This window comes from Osmerus mordax, chromosome 13, assembly GCF_038355195.1.
Source record: "Osmerus mordax isolate fOsmMor3 chromosome 13, fOsmMor3.pri, whole genome shotgun sequence".
In the NCBI taxonomy this organism is placed as follows: domain Eukaryota; kingdom Metazoa; phylum Chordata; class Actinopteri; order Osmeriformes; family Osmeridae; genus Osmerus; species Osmerus mordax.
The window spans coordinates 8,812,279-8,832,767 of NC_090062.1; the positions used below are offsets into that span (position 1 = coordinate 8,812,279).

Below are 20,489 nucleotides of genomic sequence, written 5' to 3' on the forward strand. Positions count from 1 at the left end.
ATGCAAACTCTCTTCAACTTAAGACGTGAGGGTGCAGGCTCTTCAAGTGGCGTGGCAGAGGTTGGGAACAGTTGAGCCTCACCAAGTCAATCAGAGACCAGTCTGATACCTTGTGCTCCTGTTCAAATGAGACGTAAGCTTATTAAAGAAGATAAAATTAGCTTGTCAAGCACACTGCTGATTGAGTTGCATAACCACACAGGGGCTTGCCAGGAAATGTTAAGGTGTCACCAATCACTCGCCAAGCCATGATTACAGAGCCATGAACAGGGGATTACAATTTGCTTCAAGGCCTTTTAGTCAAAAGTGTTCTTTCTTGCTCGCCCAAACTCTGTGTAAGTTTACAATAAAGACTTGACTTAAGTGGAAGCCACTGCAAAAATTAAACACTGCTGCATTAAATGTGGTATGCTAACACTGCATGCTAAATGCCATATTTATTGGGCGTGTGGACAAAATAAAGAAACGTGTGAGAAATAACAGATGCAACAAGTATATAATTCCGTTAGAGTTAAAAATGGTTGTGACGGTTAAATAATTTAGGAAAGCCTAATGATAGTAGCGATTTCAAATATTTTTCCTTAGGCTGGTGATTATCAACACAGCTCCCTAAAAGCTAGACCTGGATGATGCAGGCAGGTCAAAGATAAAAAGACTGCAAGAGAACCAAGTGTCAAACCTTGGCAAAAAGGGATGACCTCCAAGTGTCCATCAGAAGGTCAAATAACAATTATCAGAGGTCTCATACAAGTTACCTGTGCTAGTGCATTTGTCTTTTTATTTCAGGATGCAAATAAATACCAGTCACTACCGGGTTCATATACTTCAGTTGAAGTATACATCATACTACTTAATGAAGCCTTGATCTGCATCTGATCTGCAACAGCATCAAGTCATCCTACCATTTTAAATCCCTAGCAGCCACTAACAGTTGTCATAAGATAATAGAATAAACACAGATGAAAGTTCATAAACAGTAACACGTTTTACGAACATCCAGAGGACAAAACAACAACACAACGTATCAGCCACAAGTCCCCAAACATCTTCATGTTACCTGTAGTTGAGTCTGACGCTGAATTAGGAATTGCTTGGTATAAAGTTAGAGAATGATCAGAGGAGTCACGATTTATCCATCTGGCGATCAAGTCCAAATCCACAAAAAAGTTATTTATCCCCTGTTAAAGGGGCTGAGGAGGAGGTACAGACGCTGGGCTGAACAACGATTGGGCAGAACCTTCTCAGTGTCCAGTTGTACACAAAGAACGAGTGGAGATCATGAAAGTAGTTGAATGGTATCCGTAGTCACAAAAGCAAGCATTCAACAGCATATGTAAAGTTGAACTGAGAAACCGTCTGGGTGGACTGTGGGCTCCCAGAGAAGAAGGGCGGAGTTATTCAGCTAAGCTTAGTTGTACGCAGAAAGTGAAAATCCTTGTTGCCACCCCCCTCTCCCCCTCCAGTCTAATCCCTCCAAAAAGCAGGCAATGAACTGTTTACCCTTTAATGTATGATCAGTTAAAGACTCACTGCTGTAGATCCTAAAACTGTGAGAACAAAAGACTGCAAGCCCATGGTCTAATAACAAACGGAATAACCTGCTTTTGATCCATGTGTCTGGCTTGCCCATGAGTCCCCACAACAAACTCAAAGTTTTTCACACTCCTACCTAAGAAATATGTGCTTGCTCAAACATTTGATTCAACATTAAATCTGAGGAAAGTTCTAGTAAAGTTCCCATTCAAATCATTCAGCCATGAGGGAATGCTTCCAATTTGAGAAAATGTTTCACTTCAGAATTTTGAACATCACTGGTATACATCACCCTATAATAACCACATTCTCTGCTGCAGTAACAAACTTACTCTGAGGACTGCACTAGGGAAACTGACTGCACTTGACACGTGGTAGGAGACACATATCTCTTTGTGTTAGGGTTCTGAGGACATGAGGTCCTCATATCATGTGTATTAGTGTTGCCATCCTTTGTGTTGGATGAACTTGAAGTACTAAAATATAAATTCAAATCACATGGACTTTAGTCAAAACTGGAAGATCACTGCTGTATACCCAAATAGTGTGCATTGATGAGATGTAACGTTCCCAAAAGGAAAATTCCAACATAAGGTGGATATGTAATTTGGTCAACTTTTTCCCTACCTTTTCAAATGTCCCAATTACCTGTGAATGACATATAATACTTTTCTTCAAGAAGACAATTCATTGTAAAACATAAAATGAACTAAAAGATTCCTAGAGGAAATAGCTATTGTACTGTGGAGCTAGCAAGTTGATCTCTGCTCTCTGATCCAGGTGTACAAAGTTAACCATCTTTGAGCTGTGCATATCCTGAATCAGGGAAAGTGAGATGATGCTCAGGGCAGATGGTGGGTCATCTGCTGGAGCGTGTGCCCCTGGCTTGGCTCCGCCCATTCTCCAACCTCGAGTACTCATTGTGCTGTGCCACCTGACCACACACGCCACGCTTAGACAACAGGTGTCTATAATTAACTAATCTGTCCTGAGCTTTCCTAATCCATCACACACCATTGCATGCATATGCAGACATTTTCTTAATACAACTGAGAGAAACTTGATCATGACAACATTTTGTAATAATATGATTTGCTTGAGTGTTCAAATAGGTTTTGTTATTTGGATTACCCAATATTCTTAGTTTTCACTAAAAAATATTGCAACAACTTTTATATAGCAAACTGTTACACAAATGTGAGTGCGTCTTTAGTCAAGACCATTGACATATAGTAACTCAAATTCTGGGTAATAGAATATAAATCTCATGCATGCACTATCCCCTTTCACATAACACAATGTTGGGTTATGTGACATGGGACATGGGACATGGTTGCATGACAAGGGGGTTCAAATTGGTCTGACCCCCCTTCCATTGAAACAGTTTTCCGTCCGACATGAAAATTGCCGGGCCAATGAAATCCGTGTATCTGATATGGGAGGGGTTTAATTCAATGACTAAACAGAGGAGTGCCATTGAGGCATTTTTGTTAACAATCAACTAACATTTTGCTCTTATTGGTTGTATGTATGAGGGGGAACTATGCACCATTTCAACAATGAAGAATGGTGGAGGCAACATCAGTCCCAAAGTCAAAGTGCTTCAACAACATGTTAGCAGAAACACATAAATTCCTGTTTTACAGTTTTCATTATGGGTGTATTGCATGTAGACCGATGGCAAAAACAAGCCCATCTTACACATTGTTTATAACAGGAAAATGTAGAAAAGTTCATGGTTGTTCATTCTTTCTGAAGGCATGATGCACTGTGATGTACTTTACACCAAATGGATGTACATGATTTTTCTTATAGTTACAAACTGACACAAACAAACCAAATAACATGAAGAAAATTGCTAAATACATTTTGTGAGCTCATGAAACGTATGAAGAACATTTGATAATGTGGTGAGTAACATTGCAGTTTGCGAATCAAATTATTATCTGTAACATTATTTTTGTTTATGAGAAATTATCGAATGTGTTAACATTCTGCATTATAATGCTCACTGGCTATTACAGTGTTTATGAAGGGTTATCAGTTTGCATGTGTGAGTCAGAGGATTCAAGATCAAACTTGTTGAATTATCAAATAGGGTAAGAGGAGGAAGCAATGGTGACAACCCAACATTATCATTCCCATGTGTTCGGACTGAACAAGACATCACTTAAAGGCCACAACATACAGTACTCGGAAATTATGAAAGCATGTTATTTTATGTTATATCACCACAGCAACTGTCCATTTAAAGGCATCTGAAAATGGAATGCTTAGAAAGGCTTTTTATTACATAAAGCCTATTAATTGTTAATTGACCATTTAGGGGATACTTTTCTCATTGCATTGCATAGGTGTTTACTGTGCATGCTTTGTAAAGGAGAATATCTCGGTGTACATATACTGTACACAATTTATAAGTAAACAACTTAAATTCACTGCATTCAGTCACGTGGACTGCTGATAAATGAAGTAAAGAAATGTCATCCATCCTCATTGCTTTAATTCAAAATGTTCCCTTAGGCAAAAGCATTTTAAGGTGCATTATAATTCTGATTGTGAATGATGAATGAACGTGTGCATGTGTTTGTCTTTTCAGCACTTGCAACAAAGTCTCTGAATGTAAAAGCCTCTCACTTAATTTGCAGATCTCATCCATTCTCTCACCATGCATGTATACAAAGATTCATTTGTTGAGTAAAACAATAATTACTTGAGCAAAATGAACGACCTTTGTGCCAATGACACAGGTCACATGCTTTAACCATAATTAGCATGACATTATCACAGCATTCCCAACCATTACCTTTATCCTATAAGACATTGGCTAAATCTGGACACAGGCTGAATTTCCATCACTTGTACTGTCCTATACAAATCTTATATACCTACAATAAACATTCAATTGTAAGCATGTTTATAATAAACATGCCTATACATATTTGCCATACACAATCCATCATACTATAGTTTTTACTTTATATATCAATTGGGTAGTGCTTACCTGTGGAAAGTGTATTGTCTTGTCTTGTCCTGTAGGATTTATCAGCTACTGCCTAAAGAGAGTAGCTCCTCTGTTAAATTAATGGAAATCTAAATCCTACTAGAATGAATTATCAGTAATTCTGTAGGCAAGTTTATTCAGTTGCTGCTTCAGGTCCTGGTCTTCCTTCTCTACTGTGATAGATCCCTGCACCTCCCCCTCTGCAGCTCACACAGACACACAGACACACACTGTACAAACACACCTCCGGTGGGGGGGACTGGAGGTGAGAGGTTCGTCTCTTTTGGGGAAAGGGTTATTCTAAGAGAAAGTATTTCCCTGTTACTATTTTTAGTTTCATTTGAAAACACAGGACACTGTGGTGTAAATTCAAAAGTCAGGACCGTTAGAACAATCACTACATAAGGTCAAGTTTCTCAGCCTTATAATATATTTTTCGAAAACCTATTTTTTTTAAGGTCCCAGTGTTATTTAAAATGGCAAAAATCACATATTAAGTCATAGAGTGTAGACTCTATGACCCTCTAGCATCCTTCCTTAGCAGAAAGGGTTGTTGTTTAGGTTAGGTTGGCCAGCATGCTTTATGTAATTGTGTTGGCTCAAAGGTGAGTCCTAAATAGGAGTGAGGGAGAATGCAGAGTCTGAGTCTGAGTAGTAGGGGATAAGGATGGTAAATCCTCCATGACTGACAGCACATGTTGGACAGGCGGCAATGGACCTCACGCATACATACCCACACACTTGCATGAACACGCATGTGCACACAAACACATACACATTAACGCTTCAATTGAAACATGCTTTGCACATACCTAACACATGTATAGGTGAACAGTGAACAGATCATTATGGTTATTATGCATTTCTTAGTATTCCCTAGCTCTACAGAATGTTCCAAAATGCATTGAATAGGTTGAGTATATAATAAGCTGTTGAATGTAACTATGCAAAACATATTTTTTTACTTCTTTCCCCTCCATTTTCACATTTCCATTTGCACTACCACTAAAATAATTTCTAGGTTTACATTAATAGTAGGCTTTTTCATTGTAATAAATTGCTTTCAGACATCTACAGAGCAGATAACATGAGAATCACTGCAACTCCAATTTCTGTTAGTCTCACAACAAATACCCTAAAAGGTACTTCCCAAAATGTTTTGATCTACCAACAACCAAAGGCATGGTTGTATACTATGCAAACAATCTATTTCAATAATATATACAGTTAGTTGTTGATTGTAGGACTACTTCATCCTTCACATATGCAGTCCCTAAAATTGACCTCCTTGACACACCTGACCTCTTACCTCTAAAACTCATTAAATAATCCAGATAATGGTGGTATCCTCTGACTGGTCAGAAGTTCAAACAGGAACAAATGCATTGCCAGACGTCACTATAGCACAAGACAGAGATGCAGGTATTTTGTCAGTAACTGTGGCAGGGATCTTGTCCTTCAACTCAACTCGATGAATGTGAATGTCAACATCTACAGTCATTAAAGATTTGGGAACCTTGAGTCTGTAGTGTTGGCCTGTTGGGGTAAAAGACATGCACATGAACTGCTGGAATCAAGTACTTATGGGTCAACCTTTTGAATTGAGCAAAATGGTGGAAACTTGTTGAATTAAGAATAACATGGCCAAACGTCTGTCTTGTGGTGGCAATTGGCAGCTTGGCACCCTCTGAGTGCCCTTAAGTCAATCTACCATGCGACCTGGCAGAACCTAAGACCAGCTTATCGACTGACATGTGCATTGAGATTTATTTGATGCGTGGTGGCAAAAATATTTCCACAGTTTGTTGAAGCAGTGTGCTGTAGAGACGGGATGACGAATATTCAAAGATGTAAGAGAATGTGTTTTGGGCTAAATCATTCCTGAATCATTTTCAAGTGAATTCCACATCAACACTGAATTTGATTCTGGATAACAAGTTAGTTACACCACATACGGTTCTAAGTCCCTTGTAAATTGGTAATTAATCTTGTAAATGACTTCATTAGGCTGTCATGGCTAATTCCGTATCATGTCTTGATACGGTTTTGCGATTTGTATCATGTCTTTTTTGTACATTTCACACATACAGATCAAGTCCCGTCAACGTTGGCATCAGACTTACAGATATAACAGGGTAATTGTATATTCCCAAGAACTCCTGAAATGCTCATCATCACTTTAATGTTAGCCAGATCAAACATATGCCTGGCTTTACCACTCAATGAGCTGCCGCCACTACCACACTTAGCTGAGTGACCATGGCTCTCATGCATAAAAGGTGGAAGGAAGGTAGCTCCTCGGATGATGAAGAGTCATCTCAACACTAGCCAAAGGTTAAAAAGTTAAATGGTGGCATGCCAGGGCCAGAAGGCTTCTGTAAAGTTCAGAAGGTAAGAGAAAATGAGAAAAAAACAATTTCCAATGGTTTCAGAGCAATTAGCTTTTCACTATTGCACTTGAATGCAACCAAAACATTAATTTCATTCACTTGCAAATTATGCAAGAATGTTATAAGAGTTTTATTTACATGAAACCATATGATTTATGTGATTTGTGTTATTTTGAGTTACACCTTAGTTCATTCCAGGTCGTGTCATTGACCATGAGTACTATTGTCACGGGTGAGTGCTTGGGGAATGATCCAAGAGCAAGGAGACAAGCAGGCAGGATCAAGGAAAACAAAGACTTTACTTCAAGACAGGAACACGGCAGGAATACCCACTCAGACACAATTAAAAACTAACGGCAAGGACTGACAAAAGGAGCAAACATATTCACAGGGCAAGGTAATGACACATGGACAACAGCCGGGTGATTGGAACAAGACACAGGAAGTGCAGGGAGCCAGGAGAGATGGAGAGAAAAGACCAGGACAGGAACACACACCCATGGAGACAGACAGAACACTAGGGAAAACCAGGACCTCAACTAAACATTAACAGGGCATGGTCGTGGTAAAATGGCTCTCTCTGGTGGACTGTGGACTGAATGGCAGTCAGTGAGCTGTAAATTAAAGTACTGTGCAGGAGTTTTGAAATATCATCCCTAAAAGTGTTGGATAATAGCTGGAGCCCTGTCTGTTTTACAAACACATTCAGCTCTTAATATTGTATAGATGTGTATCACTCTTTGCTTAGGTTTGGTTATTGAATAGAGTTCAAATCTGTTAGATCGTCTTGAGTTTTAAGGAAAATGTATAGTATGAAAAACGAAACATCTATGAAAGACACACTGTACACGGTTGGCCCTCTCGCTGTGTCTTTGAACGCTACGTACTTGAAGTTTTATAAAGATGGTAAGTATTATGAAAGTAATATAAGACAACTTAACAAACTTAACAACTCACACATAACACTCTGGGTCTGACAGTGGATGTATAGTATGCATGGTATGGTTTAACAGTGTTAAAGATAATCAAGGAAGGGTCATGCTCTTGTCATTTGGAGAGACATCACAGTTATTTCAAAGAAAGGTAATGTAGCTACTTGAATTCCACTAACTCTGGATTAGAACACAACCTGTAAACTATTAACGTCAGAATGTGAATATTACCCTATTCACATACGTTTTAATGACTTTTTTACTTAAAATCGTAACTATTTAATTACATTTTTATGAAGGAGTCCTCTATGAACCAACGTGTTCCACCAAAACCGACCATGCTGTGCTGATTGTTGGCTATGGCAAGCTCCCTGACTATGGTCTAGAGTACTGGATAGTGAAAAAAAGGTCTGTCTGTATCTGTCTGCATATTACATTGCAGATTCACACCCATACACACACTCATTTAGACAATACTTAAAAGTATATTATCATTAGCTTTGCTTTTCTTAACAGATCTCTGAATTGTGACCTTTCTCATCTTGCCTTCTGCAGCTGGGGTCCAGGCTGGGGCAAGAGAGGCAACATTTGGATTGCGCAGCGGTTCTCAACCTTGGTCCTCAAGTACCCCCTGTCCTGCATGTTTTAGATGTTTCCCTGCTCTGATACACCTGATTTAAATGAATGGGTCGTTATCTAGTTATACAGAAGCCTGCTAACGACCATTCATTTGAATCAGGTGTGTTGGAACAGGGAAACATCTAAAACATGCAGGACAGGGGGTACTTGAGGACCAGGGTTGAGAACCAACAATCAGTGTGGCATTGCTTCTTGGCCAATATACCCAATTGTATAAAATGTGCAGCACCAGTTGAATGGTTTCAAGAGTTTTTTTGTTTGTCAAATGAAGTGTTTGTTCAAAATCAGAAAACCACTCAACTTTGCAAAGGTGCATTTCCTTTTCTTTCAAAAGTATTTTTTTTTGTCTAGCTTGGCATAATTAAACAATGGCACACTCCACATTACAATGTAACCACATTTCTGCCATGTACACAGTAGGAAGTGTCCATCTACAGTATTTTTAAATGAGAGAAATGTATTCCCTGCATTATGCATGTCATGTGATCTTATAGCGTGAAGACAGTATATGGGTCAGAAAAAAAATATTCTGCTGGGGTGTGTGTAGCTCTGAAATGCAGCCAAAGACGACCCAGGGATAAGTGCTAAGTCATGTGTGTGGTTATATTTCAATCAATCTACCACATTCATAGACACATGATTCACAACATGGCTACATATATGAAGCAGCATTTAATTAGGAAAAGAATAATATAATACACTTTTACAAATTTAGTAACAAACACAAACAATGGTTAAGATTGCATTTCTTTTAACAAAAATAACAATATAAAATTAATAGCCATCATTACAGGGGTAAAAGTAGACAATTATTTAGTGAGACACTGGATGAAAACTGGAAGATGTTGAATCGGTAGTTGAGCATGTGAACTTATGTTGATGACATGCATTAAAAACAATTTCTGCCCTTGCATGGATCTGCCTCAATAAACTTTTTAACAAGTCTTGCACACTGCTGGAGGCTTGAGATGTTAGCTAAGAAATTTCTTGCAATAAAGAAGTACATCAACAAGTTACTAGTGGTCTTTCAAAGCCTGATCGAGAAAAACAAATAAATAAATGCTAACTTGTTTTTAAAGCCTGATTACTTCATGAGGAAGTAAACAATGCCTATAAAGTTTTATGCACATTTGTATCCCTTCCTTGAACAATTATACAAACAATAACCTACAGGATGCAATACGGAGAAATTACGTTAGACATAGGAATGGAATACAGAATTGCATCCTGGTTTAGACTTTTGGGTTTGTGAATGGAATAGACTCAGCTAAGTGACGAGTTCAGGTCATGAGAACAGTTTCTTCCACAAATTAAAAATAAATAATAATAATAGGTCTCTAAATGTATTGCTGATTGTACAGCCTAAATAGAGTTCTTTACTTCAACCATGCCAATGCACTGAGCAAAAACATTTCCAAATGGATGCATGTTTTATTTTTAATAAAAATCTAATTCTACACCTAGGTTTCCCTCTTTATGTTCGATAATGCAAACACATTAGTCCAAAAGCTGCCCCTCCAACAGAATAAAAAGAAATAAGGCTTTTGTGTCATGAATAAATAAAATAAAAAACACACTTGCAAACTTTCTAAAGTGACAGTCAATGTTAGTCTAGTAAGACCAGAACTATGTTGATTAGCATTATTTGAGAAACAGCTTGAAAAAAGCGAATGAACTGGTTATTACAGATATTTTTTTTCAGACATCCTTCTTCAGGTAGGCACACGTGCGAGACACGTAAGCTTGGTGTGTGTATTTACTGTATTTATCTGTACTGACAGTTTCGTTTGTTTGACGTACATGTACCCAGGGTGGAAGACAAGGTGAGAAACCAGTTTGAACAATGGGAAGATGAGGACAATTTGAATGTTACTGATCTAACATAATGGCAATAAACATATTTTAGTGTGGGTTTTAGTCTAGTATCATTCATGAACGCTACTGTTCTATTGGTAACTCTGGCTTTCAGGTCAGGGAAAAGATCCACAACAACTTATTCACTCGGAGTGCCAGTTTTACAAGAGCAGTCTTTTTTGTTTAAATCCATTGATACTTTGATATAATAAGACACTAAAACAGATTTAAATTCACACATGCTTCAGCTGATTACAAGTAAAGACATTCTGACATTAACCATATCTTACACTTTGTTTTGAAATTTGCTAAGTCCTGATAGGAGTCCTTTATTACATATACAATGGTATGGGAAATCCTCTGAAAAAGTGTTGTGTAAGCACACTGAGGATAGGGCATGCAAAAGTCTGACTGGAATGTGTCATAGGTTTTAGTGTTATTTTGGAATTACTTAGGCTACATATCTTTGAAAACCCTACTGCAATAGAGGTGAGGGGGTTAGGATAAAACATGTAAAGCTGTATGGATTTACTATGGTTTTAAAAACATAACCGTCTAGTTATATATAGAGATTGGTGGAGTTCATGTGTTTGGCACAGCACAAAATATGCAAGTATTGGCAGGAAGTCAATTTTTTGCTTGTTTATTTTGTTTAACCATGCTGGTAAAAAAGAATCTTTCTAAAATAATTAAGCTTATATTATTTGATAGGGGAAGAATGTGCTCTTTAAAAACTGCTACTATGAATACAGCCAATTCTCATTTATTGCCAATATGCTTACTAGGTCTCTGGCATTCCTTAGAAGATTTTCCTAAAATGTTGAAACTGGTTAATAAAGGACAGGTGATGGGACAGTTTTTAAAAACATTTTAACTGCTGTGTGGTTAGATGTAGTACCATTTTACCGAACTGAAACAATGGCTGTTTGTAACCTGAACCCCTTTCTGTTAGGATACACCTATTCTTTGCGTGTCAGAGACAAAACGTAGCCTTTGGGCAATCTAGACCCAGATTATGACATCAGAGCTCTGATGTTACAAACGATGATGTCTGTTATTGTGCATACAAAGCTTGAAGCAAACAATCACCCTGTTTGAGGGTTGACACACACAAAACAAAAAGTTGACTTTGGAGAGTCAATTTAAAAACTCTTGATTAGAAAATAAAAACACAGATAATTTAACTCAGACTAGATCTGGATTTTAAAGAATCTGTGAGAAATAATCATTCTACAGTCCTATTACCGCTGGTAATTCACTATAAAAATTACCCTTAAAGTATTGTTGCGGTAGGTCAAAGACTATAAAATAACATCAATGATATACATAGAATGCAACAGCTTGACCTAGAGTTTCATTATGAAAGAATTATTCATTCATTCGTGTGTTTTGCCACCATTGTTGTCTTCAGTTGTAGGTTAAGCTGTTGATTAAAAACAAAGCAAGTATGATAGATGGTGTGAGGCTCTTCCATACAGTTGGGCATCCAGCATTGTGTCCTTGACATGAGTCTCCAACAGTCTGGAAAACACACAAATGCAATAATGAATATACACACAGTGGCACTGATGCACTGTCAAAGAATATGGAATGTTCAGGACAATTCTGATGTAGAGATGAACAGTAACTAACAGTGCAATGGTAAGAGCTTCCCCATCTCACACACTTTTCAGAAGGCAGCCCTGAGACTTCGTTTCCACACAGAGGCCCCTACTATCTATCTGTGTTGAATTGATGAGAAATGGCAGCCTTTAGCCAACTATATAACCCTCATAAAACCTACAATATGGTCATATTACAGATTACTTCGACATTAACATTACTACACTATTATGTCTGCCTTACAGACATGTTGATAAGCATGATAACAGTAGTGGTAAGGGCGTCTACGGCTGTGCTTGGTCAAAAGACCTATGTCTAGGTAATGTAATGTTGATATTTGAGGTAACAAGCCAGACACACTGGCCAGTTTATGCTCATGCAGGGTGGGACCTTTTGCCTCAAGAATATCCTAGTATGTGTAGGAAACATTCCTCAGGGACATTTGTCCATGCTAATGCAACTACATTTTGACAAGTTATAGTCACTATAAATTTGGACGACACTGGACGGAAAGATGTTGAATGTTCTAACAAACATTTTGGTCTAAAGCACATTTTGAAAATGACAAAAAAGAAAGTGTCTCGAAGAAGGGCAGTATGAAACCAGATGGCATGCAGATTTTTGTATTTTGTTTGCTCACCAGTGCTGCATCTGAGTATGGCGCAAACAAACCATAATTAAAAATCTGGAGTTAGTAAACACCTGGTGAGAGAATTGCAGTCGTCTTACCAGTTATTGTTGTGAAAGATTTGTGGTGTTGTGACTTGTGCCGACGCAGCATTGGACTTTGGTCGGGCTGCAACTCTTGGATTCTTGTTCCAGTTCTGTCGGATGACTCCTCTTCCGCGGCAGGGATGCTCTTAGAGTCGTCAATGCAGACTTGCCTTGACATCCCGAGAGTGAGGGCATGTGCAAGTCTGAAAAGACAAGTCTTGGGTTAAGGATCTTGACAGTTGGGATGCAAAAGGGCCTTTTTCAAACTTCATTCCAGAGCACAAAGTCTTGTTGAACTGAATTTTCATCTAGTTTTGTTCTCAGACCTTACTGACAGAGATGCAAGTTAATTGCTGCAGATAGAATAATAAATGACATTTTTACTAAATTATTTAAAATAGTTAGGCAGATCTTCCACTTTGCAGCCAATATATTACTAAATTACAATAATGAATAGATAACCAAGATTGTGATTTACCACTCATGCTACTGTGAGTCTGTGAGCTTTCAGTCATGGTTGACTCTGCCTCTTCCTGGATTGTTGAAATCGATCCAAGTAAGCCTGAGAGAGAGAGAGAGACACACACACTCAAACTTGTATTCTGTCTGCTAAGGTGATATGACTTCCACAGCCACCTGACTCCGGAGTGGCTGACTCCCACCTGCTCAGCCACCTGACTCCCCACCCTCAGGTGGCTGAGCGGTTAGGGAATCGGGCTAGTAATCAGAAGGTTGCCAGTTCGATTTCCGGCTGTGCAAAATGACGTGTGTCCTTGGGCAAGGCACTTCACCCTACTTGCCTCGGGGGAATGTCCCTGTACTTACTGTAAGTCGCTCTGGATAAGAGCGTCTGCTAAATGACTAAATTTCAATGTAAATGATATAATGGCTGATCCTTTGACCCCTACAGCCAACAGTCAGTGTGAGGTACAAGGATGAGTGTACACAGCACTCACTCAGGCCCTTGTAGCTGGAGATCTGTCGGTAGACCTGCTTCATCCTCTCGATGTTGAGCCGGATGCACTGGGCGTGGTTCAGCATAGGCTTGGGGTAGTCCACTCCGACAATGCAGTTGGCCGCCTTTTGTACCGCTTCTGGGGCACTCCATGGTTCATGGATGTACCGGTTGGGATAGTCTCTTAGTTTGGGGATGTACCGCCTGGATAAACAAAAGCAAACACACCCGTTAACACACTTAGGAAAGGAACAGAAGTTTGCATTAGACATCACACAGGAGCATTACATAAATTAATTAATGCTAACTAAAATGTGTATATGCTGCAATCCAGATGACAAAGGTTAAAGTCTTGCTGCTCCTAATCTGCAGTCCTAGGTTTGGGCCAAGCCCCAAACGTTTACAACGTCTGGCTCCGCGCCTGCTGTTAACTAGTGCAAAGGGGACAGAATCTGCAAAAAATATTTGAATACAACTGCTGGAGGGTCAAGTGTAGCAAAAGCATAGGGAGGGTTTGAACATGGGTGAGGATGTTTCAATGGTCTCGACACTGGTAAGAGCATGTCCATTGTCTGCCCCCTAATCCTACACTAAAGGTGGGTGGGATGAATTAAGTCAGGCACCTGATGTAGTCTCCACTGGGGTCCGTCCTTCTACCAAAGCCAACGGGGCAGTAGCAGTGGAAGAACTGTTGGAAGAAGGAACTGCAGGAGAGCCACATCCAGCTGCCAGCGTTTATACTCCAGTCTGCATCCAGGAGCAACTCTTCAAAAACCTAACCAAAAGATTTCTCAACGGTCAATAAAAGGTGTGATTTGTCACAAGTTAAAGAAGAGTTGAAGGAAAAGGGAGTATGGAATATCTTGTAACCTACCTTCATGCCACTCTCCCAGCTCAGCCACAGGTCTCCGCGGGTCAGGAAGCAGGCCACGGCATGCCGGGCCAGGTGGTGGATCCAGCCCTCCTGCCTCAGCTGGGTCATGATGGCATCGATCCAGGGGAAGCCCGTCTGCCCCTCCGCCCACTTGGCCAGTGCCTCAGGGTTCCGGTCCCATGGAATCTGCACACAGATGGGGTTTCCCTCCATGCGATCGAAGGTGGGGTTGTTGGTGGAGGCCGTGTAGAAAAACTCGCGCCACATAAGTTGGGCATATAGTGAGAGTGGAGGCGTGCAGTTCTTCCGTGCCTAGAAGGGAGATTTTATGACAATTTTGATGAGGTGATCCCAGTTTTTAAATGAAATAAACGTTTACAAAACATTTACTGACTAGGCTACCTTTTTGTGAACTGCAAAAATCCCAAATGCTGCAAGTTGAAGAAATTCTGGAATAACTAGGCATGGTTGTAATAGACAACTGAGCACCATAAGTCTCACCTTCATGTAAAGCTCTCGGAGCTTGTAGTAGAGCACTCGACAGGAAAGGCAGCCAAAGCGGAGGTAGGGACTGAGCCCTGTGGGGCTGGCCATCAGAGAACTAGCTCCCATTGTGGGACGCTGAAAATGTGCAATAAAGCCCTGCAAACAAGCACAGGAGCAGTGAGAACGAATACATAGATACTAGATGTAATCATTCTTAGATATTAACAAGGACGGAGAGACTGTCAGAGAATGATGCATGGACATACACAGGTGACTCACCTTTTTGTTCATTTGATTGTTTAGTCTCTCTAGAGCCTCTGTTTCGCCACCTCGCCATGTCGCAGGACCCAAAGAGTGTGTCTTGAAACCTGCTCAATTACGTTAAATGTCAGTGATTCATGCATATCTTCATTTACACACGCTACTAGACATCAGGGATAATCCGCACAAATGTATGAACCCACACACACACAAACCGCAACCCACATACCTAGTTCTTCAAGGGAGGGGACTCCGTAGCATTCATCGTGATTGGCTGAGATGTCTGTGGGGCAGCTGTCCATTTGTTGCTGGGTGACAGAGGGGAGAGGCTTCTTAGGGAGCTCTAGACGTTGGACGATGGCTTGGAAGCGTTTAAAGGTGAGGGGAGGCATGCTGTTGTTCATCTCAATAATCCTATTGAAAAGAAAAGGGAGGAAACGTGTTGAATAACAGGAAGTGTTTCAGGAGGGATATATAGTGCAGTTCTCTGGAATGTGAATTTTGTTGACAATAGATTCTCCATAGGCTTAAAACAATGGTCATACGAACTGTCAGGAGATACCAGTCTGTAGAAAACATCTGGAGGCCTAGTATTTCAAATCACCCATTAATCTCACATCCCTGCTCAGAAGTCAGTGAATATATTAATGGAGACTGTCAACTGAGTAATCACTCATTTACAGTAATAACTTGAGTTGTCTACTGAAACCTAGAATATCACACGCATAGTAATTTCATAAGCATTCCAGGCATTTTACACCTCCAGTCCTTCTAATAGGCTACATGTCATCAGAGCCCTCGTCATCAGCCAAAAGTATTTAGAAACCACATAAAATAAATGTTGATCCTGCATCATTGAGTCCATGCTAATTCTGATTTGACAGCATCTGCACACAGTTGTCTAAAACATTTACAAAAAGGGAGACAGTGAAAGAAACAACAGATAAAATGGGCATGGCACAGTCTCTCCAAACTTTTGTAACTACTTTCCAGCAAGATACGACAGTCTGATCAAGTATGTAAAAAATTAATTGTCCAAAATGACGTGAGAAATTGAAAAGAAAAAGAAGAAAACGGAGAGAAACGTGGTGGTAGGCTATACATAGAAGGATGTACTGTGTTTCCTTTCAGCTGGGGCTTAACACGAGCCCGCCTCTTCTAGCAGGGAGGCACATGCTCTCCACCGTGGTATACTCTGCTGCGTAGCTCTGCTAAGCACATGTTTTGCAGTGTGACAGTGCTGGCTGCATAACCAGTAGGGGGCAGCAGTATTTATTTCTGGTGAGCAATCGCACGTGAGAAACAGTAAGCGAATGCATAAGTACACAGTGTGTGTGTGTGTGTGTGTGCGTGTTCAAGCACAGTGGGAGCACAAGTTTAGAATATGTGAACAGAGAAGAAACTAGAAAAAAGGGTAAGTATTCGACATAGGACATGTGCCTTCAGTAATTACTCTGTCTTATCTAAACCTACTCTGTCCTCTCCTGATCTCAGTCACTCATTCCAGTGTGAAAACGCACAATGATTTACTTGCATTTACATAACTGACTAACTGCTGCACGTGGATTTTCTGACACTTTCAAATGCCCCCTCTCAAAAATATCTGCCAGTATGAAAAGGTGACATAACTACTGGTTCAGTTCAATTGAACCACCGACATTTAAAAAGAATTGAGATTTTCTTGATCAGATCTACTCTCGGTCAGATCTACTAGGTCTGACCGACTGTCATATGGAGAGAGGCTGCTGCTGTCCTACTCATCTGGCAGTATGTGTGCGAGCCACAGTGCTCCTTCCATTATAGCAGTCTGTGTAAAGCACCAGTGCTGAGAATATTTATCACACACAGACACAGGAGACGTTTAGTACAGCTATAGCATGGATGGGCAAGGACAGGGCACAATCCTACTGCACCATCTGGGCCACGCACAACGCCCCCAACAATACACACTCCCCCTATCAGAGATTTGCTCATCTCTGCTCGTTTTGCCAGTACCTGAGCTGCAATTATGCAATGCCCCAAGAATACCTATGGTTCATACTACGCACACTTGGATTTAATTGAACTTTTTCATCCAACATTTGGTCTCAACTGACTGAGACAAACCAGACAACAGACACAAATCCCTCAGACGAGTGCCCCATCATGTCCATGACACCTCCTGGATGTCATAGAATCGATGTGTCCATCTGTCTAGGAGAGAAATGCCAGTGTGCATCTACAGGCTTTCTTTCTGGTAAATAATTTCTCACCGAAGAGCAGCAGTACAAGAGAGATGTGATTACGACAAAGGGCATCCAGAGGCATTACAGCTCTTTTGAAAGAATCAAGCAAAACACAATGTTGGGAGGCAACACAAACCATGTTGGAGTGAAGAGCAGTACTTTTGTTCATGTAAAAAAAATTATAATAATCGAGTCCCCATTCAGACTATTAAGTTTCACAATGGAAAATACAAAGCAATGTTTACTAAACCAAATGATGGATAAACCAGCCCAATACAAGTATCCCGGGAGTATCCCGTCAATGGTCATCAATGTATCTAAAACTGACATTACCTTTCTAATCAGGGCTCGACATGATCCTTTTCTGGTACTTGTCCTTATTTAAATGATGCATATGTTGCCAAAGGATTCATGCATATAATGCCCAGGTGATCATGACATGCTGCATGTACACTAATGACTGTGCACAGTAGTTCCATTAATACCAAAGGTAAATGTTAAATTATTATATCTTAGGTACACTATACCTAGCCTTAGTTTAATATAATGCCTTTGTTGTTCATGCTGCTGATTTTAGTTGACGAACTTGTGCCCTAAGATAGATAAAAACAAGACTTAAATGTTCACACCATAATGCGCTTAGTTTGAAAAAACCAAAACATTTTAGGGACATTTTTAACACAATTGCCAGTCAGAAGGTTTCTTTTGAACAACATAACACACTCAACAAAAACTGGTGTTTAGACCTCTTCAAACCAACCACAAAACTTGGAGAACCCTAACCACAAGACATTGGTGTGAATTCATCTACCTGTGTTCTCAGAACCAGTGGGACAACAGAATTCAAGGTGGATTAAACCAGGTTTGACTCACTTAAACAAAAAACATACTGGCTTTTCTAGCATGGATAACAACCTGACAAGGCCTGCTCAAGGTTGCTCCAAGTTGATCCAGTCTTTTCTGACCTAAGCCTAAAGAAGATGTGAATTAGGTCTAGTGTCCAAAAAAGACTATTTAGAATTCAGTTGCCACTGCTAGACACCGACTGTGCAGACTTGACCCTCCATCTCCCCATCTCATGTACTGAAGGGAGGGAGAGCTGGGCATATTTGTCATTCAGGAAAACATCCATATGACACATGATTGTGCTGCAAGAAGGCCAGTGACCATTGAGGTTGAACTCTGACCTGGCCAGGTTGTAGAGTGTGTGGGAGTTCCTAACGCGCGTTTCCACACCAAAGTCCTGAGCCATCTTGAGGATTGTGCCATCTCTCTCCTTACCATAGGGCTCTGAGTCATACTCGAAGGTCAGCCGAGTGACATTCCATTCCTGCATTAGGAAAGGGAATGTGGCGAAGTGAGGGGAGTGTGAGAGAGAGGTGTCGAACAACATTGAATGTAATTCAAAATGTACATTGAATAGTTGAACATTACCATACATTTGTCCCACACAAATCAATAAAGAAAATGTGTCAGAGGTTTAGGAACGAGAGTTAAGAAAGAGCCAGCTCTTTTTGTAGCTCTTCAATGTGTCTTTCAATTCCCCTTCCTATCACACTACTACTACTGAAACTCATGTATTAAATCATGTCTTCAGGAGGAGAAACAGTTTAGTCTAAAAGCAATTCCACACTCCCTACTGTTCCACTTTTCTGAAAACAGCTCATTACAACTAAAATAATATTTTGAATATATCCAACAATTACAAATGCCATTACTTGGTTTATGTTTAATAAAACATCATATTGGGATCTCGAAGACAAGCTGAAACCTCTGCCTCAGACGACAACTAAACGAATAAGATCATCTCATCCCATAGTGAGGAAATACCAACCTTGAATAGACGTGGAAAGACATCTGTTGGTTGTCCTCGTACCACGAACAACCTTGAATTCAGTTTTCGAAGGCTTGCATCCAAGTCCTCCAACGACTCCAATAAAAATCTGAACGGACAGAGAAAGTCAGAAATTCATCATAAGTTGTTCAATGGAAGTACTATTTAGGGACAGTTGGTTCATATTAGCAAGCTAGCTGGCTAACTAGTCGTGCTGCCATCTGGAGTCAGATTTGGCTGGCAACCTCCTTGCAAGTATATTAAATTCTACCCGTTTGTTGTTACCTAGCTAGACTAACTAAAATATATAGCCTACTAGCAATGATGACAGCTAGCTAACTTTGCAAACATTAAGCGTAGAAAGAACGATAAACACCCAAAGCTAGCTGAATAAGGCAAGTTAAGTAAAATTATCCGATTGATAGTTAGCTAACCAATTAGTAATTAGTGTGTTGTAGGAGACGTGCGAGAAAAGTAACTAGCTAGTTACAGTAGCTCACTAACTAGCCTAGTTGCTGTTGTGATGGCTATGTCAAATAGCGCCTAGCATTGGTTGGAGGTTTTAAACAAAAAGTGAACATTAAGCTAACAGTAACTGACCGTGCAAAAGTATTTGTGCGCATTAGTTTGCTAAACACTTACCTCCACCTATTGAGTCCAACATTTGCGGAACCAGCAAACCAAGGGTCCAGAATATAAACACAACGAACCGTGTCAGCACCTTCCAATGCCTCCTGTAAAGATGGATTATCCTTTAGTCTCAATCCTCTACGGAACCAATGGACAGAATTCACCACCATGATTCAAATATGTCGATTGAAGATCACAGAAAACGGAATGAATTATGTCCAAACTATTCCCATATTTCGCTGAAATTATCTTTCGGATTGTACTCCTCCACCGAGTATGTCTGTGTGGCACACTCAACGACACTAGACCTTATTCACGTCCATCGTTCTCCTTTCCCATTGGCCACGAAGCAGCATGTGCAGGAGTATTAAAATAAGTAAGGGCCTATCCTTGATTTCGATTGGTTGTTTGGCACGTGTAGTCTCCACCCTGTCACGTTTCTGTGTTGTGTTTGAGAGTTGCCTAGAGTTGTCTGTCGACGCATTAAAATAGATGGTGGAGACAGAGCGAACTAGGGGGAATATGTTGTGGTTTTACGTAAATAATGGTTAGTATA

General features: G+C 40.1%; 1 protein-coding gene across 1 annotated transcript; it reads right to left on the bottom strand.

Moving 5' to 3' along the window:
- Positions 1 to 9,157: 9,157 nt before the first annotated feature.
- LOC136955403 (cryptochrome-2-like) lies at positions 9,158 to 20,242 on the bottom strand. Its single transcript, XM_067249104.1, has 12 exons — positions 19,946 to 20,242; positions 19,304 to 19,412; positions 18,657 to 18,799; positions 15,474 to 15,658; positions 15,263 to 15,351; positions 14,999 to 15,139; positions 14,498 to 14,809; positions 14,247 to 14,398; positions 13,625 to 13,827; positions 13,147 to 13,230; positions 12,684 to 12,871; positions 9,158 to 11,873 (listed from the first exon to the last, which is right to left on the bottom strand). The coding sequence occupies exons 1-11, from the start codon at positions 20,101 to 20,103 to the stop codon at positions 12,687 to 12,689; spliced, it is 1,761 nt and encodes a 586-aa protein (XP_067105205.1). The 5' UTR covers positions 20,104 to 20,242; the 3' UTR covers positions 9,158 to 11,873; positions 12,684 to 12,686.
- Between the last annotated feature and the right edge of the window lie 247 nt (positions 20,243 to 20,489).

Excerpts from the sequence above, each read along its gene's own strand:
- LOC136955403 (XM_067249104.1), bottom strand. The coding sequence starts at position 20,103 with ATGGTGGTGAATTCTGTCCATTGGTTCCGTAGAGGATTGAGACTAAAG. Across the intron at positions 15,659-18,656 it reads ACACTCTACAACCTGGCCAG|GATTATTGAGATGAACAACA; the intron begins GTCAGAGTTCAA and ends TCTTTTCAATAG. Across the intron at positions 14,399-14,497 it reads GCTGGGAGAGTGGCATGAAG|GTTTTTGAAGAGTTGCTCCT; the intron begins GTAGGTTACAAG and ends TCTTTTGGTTAG.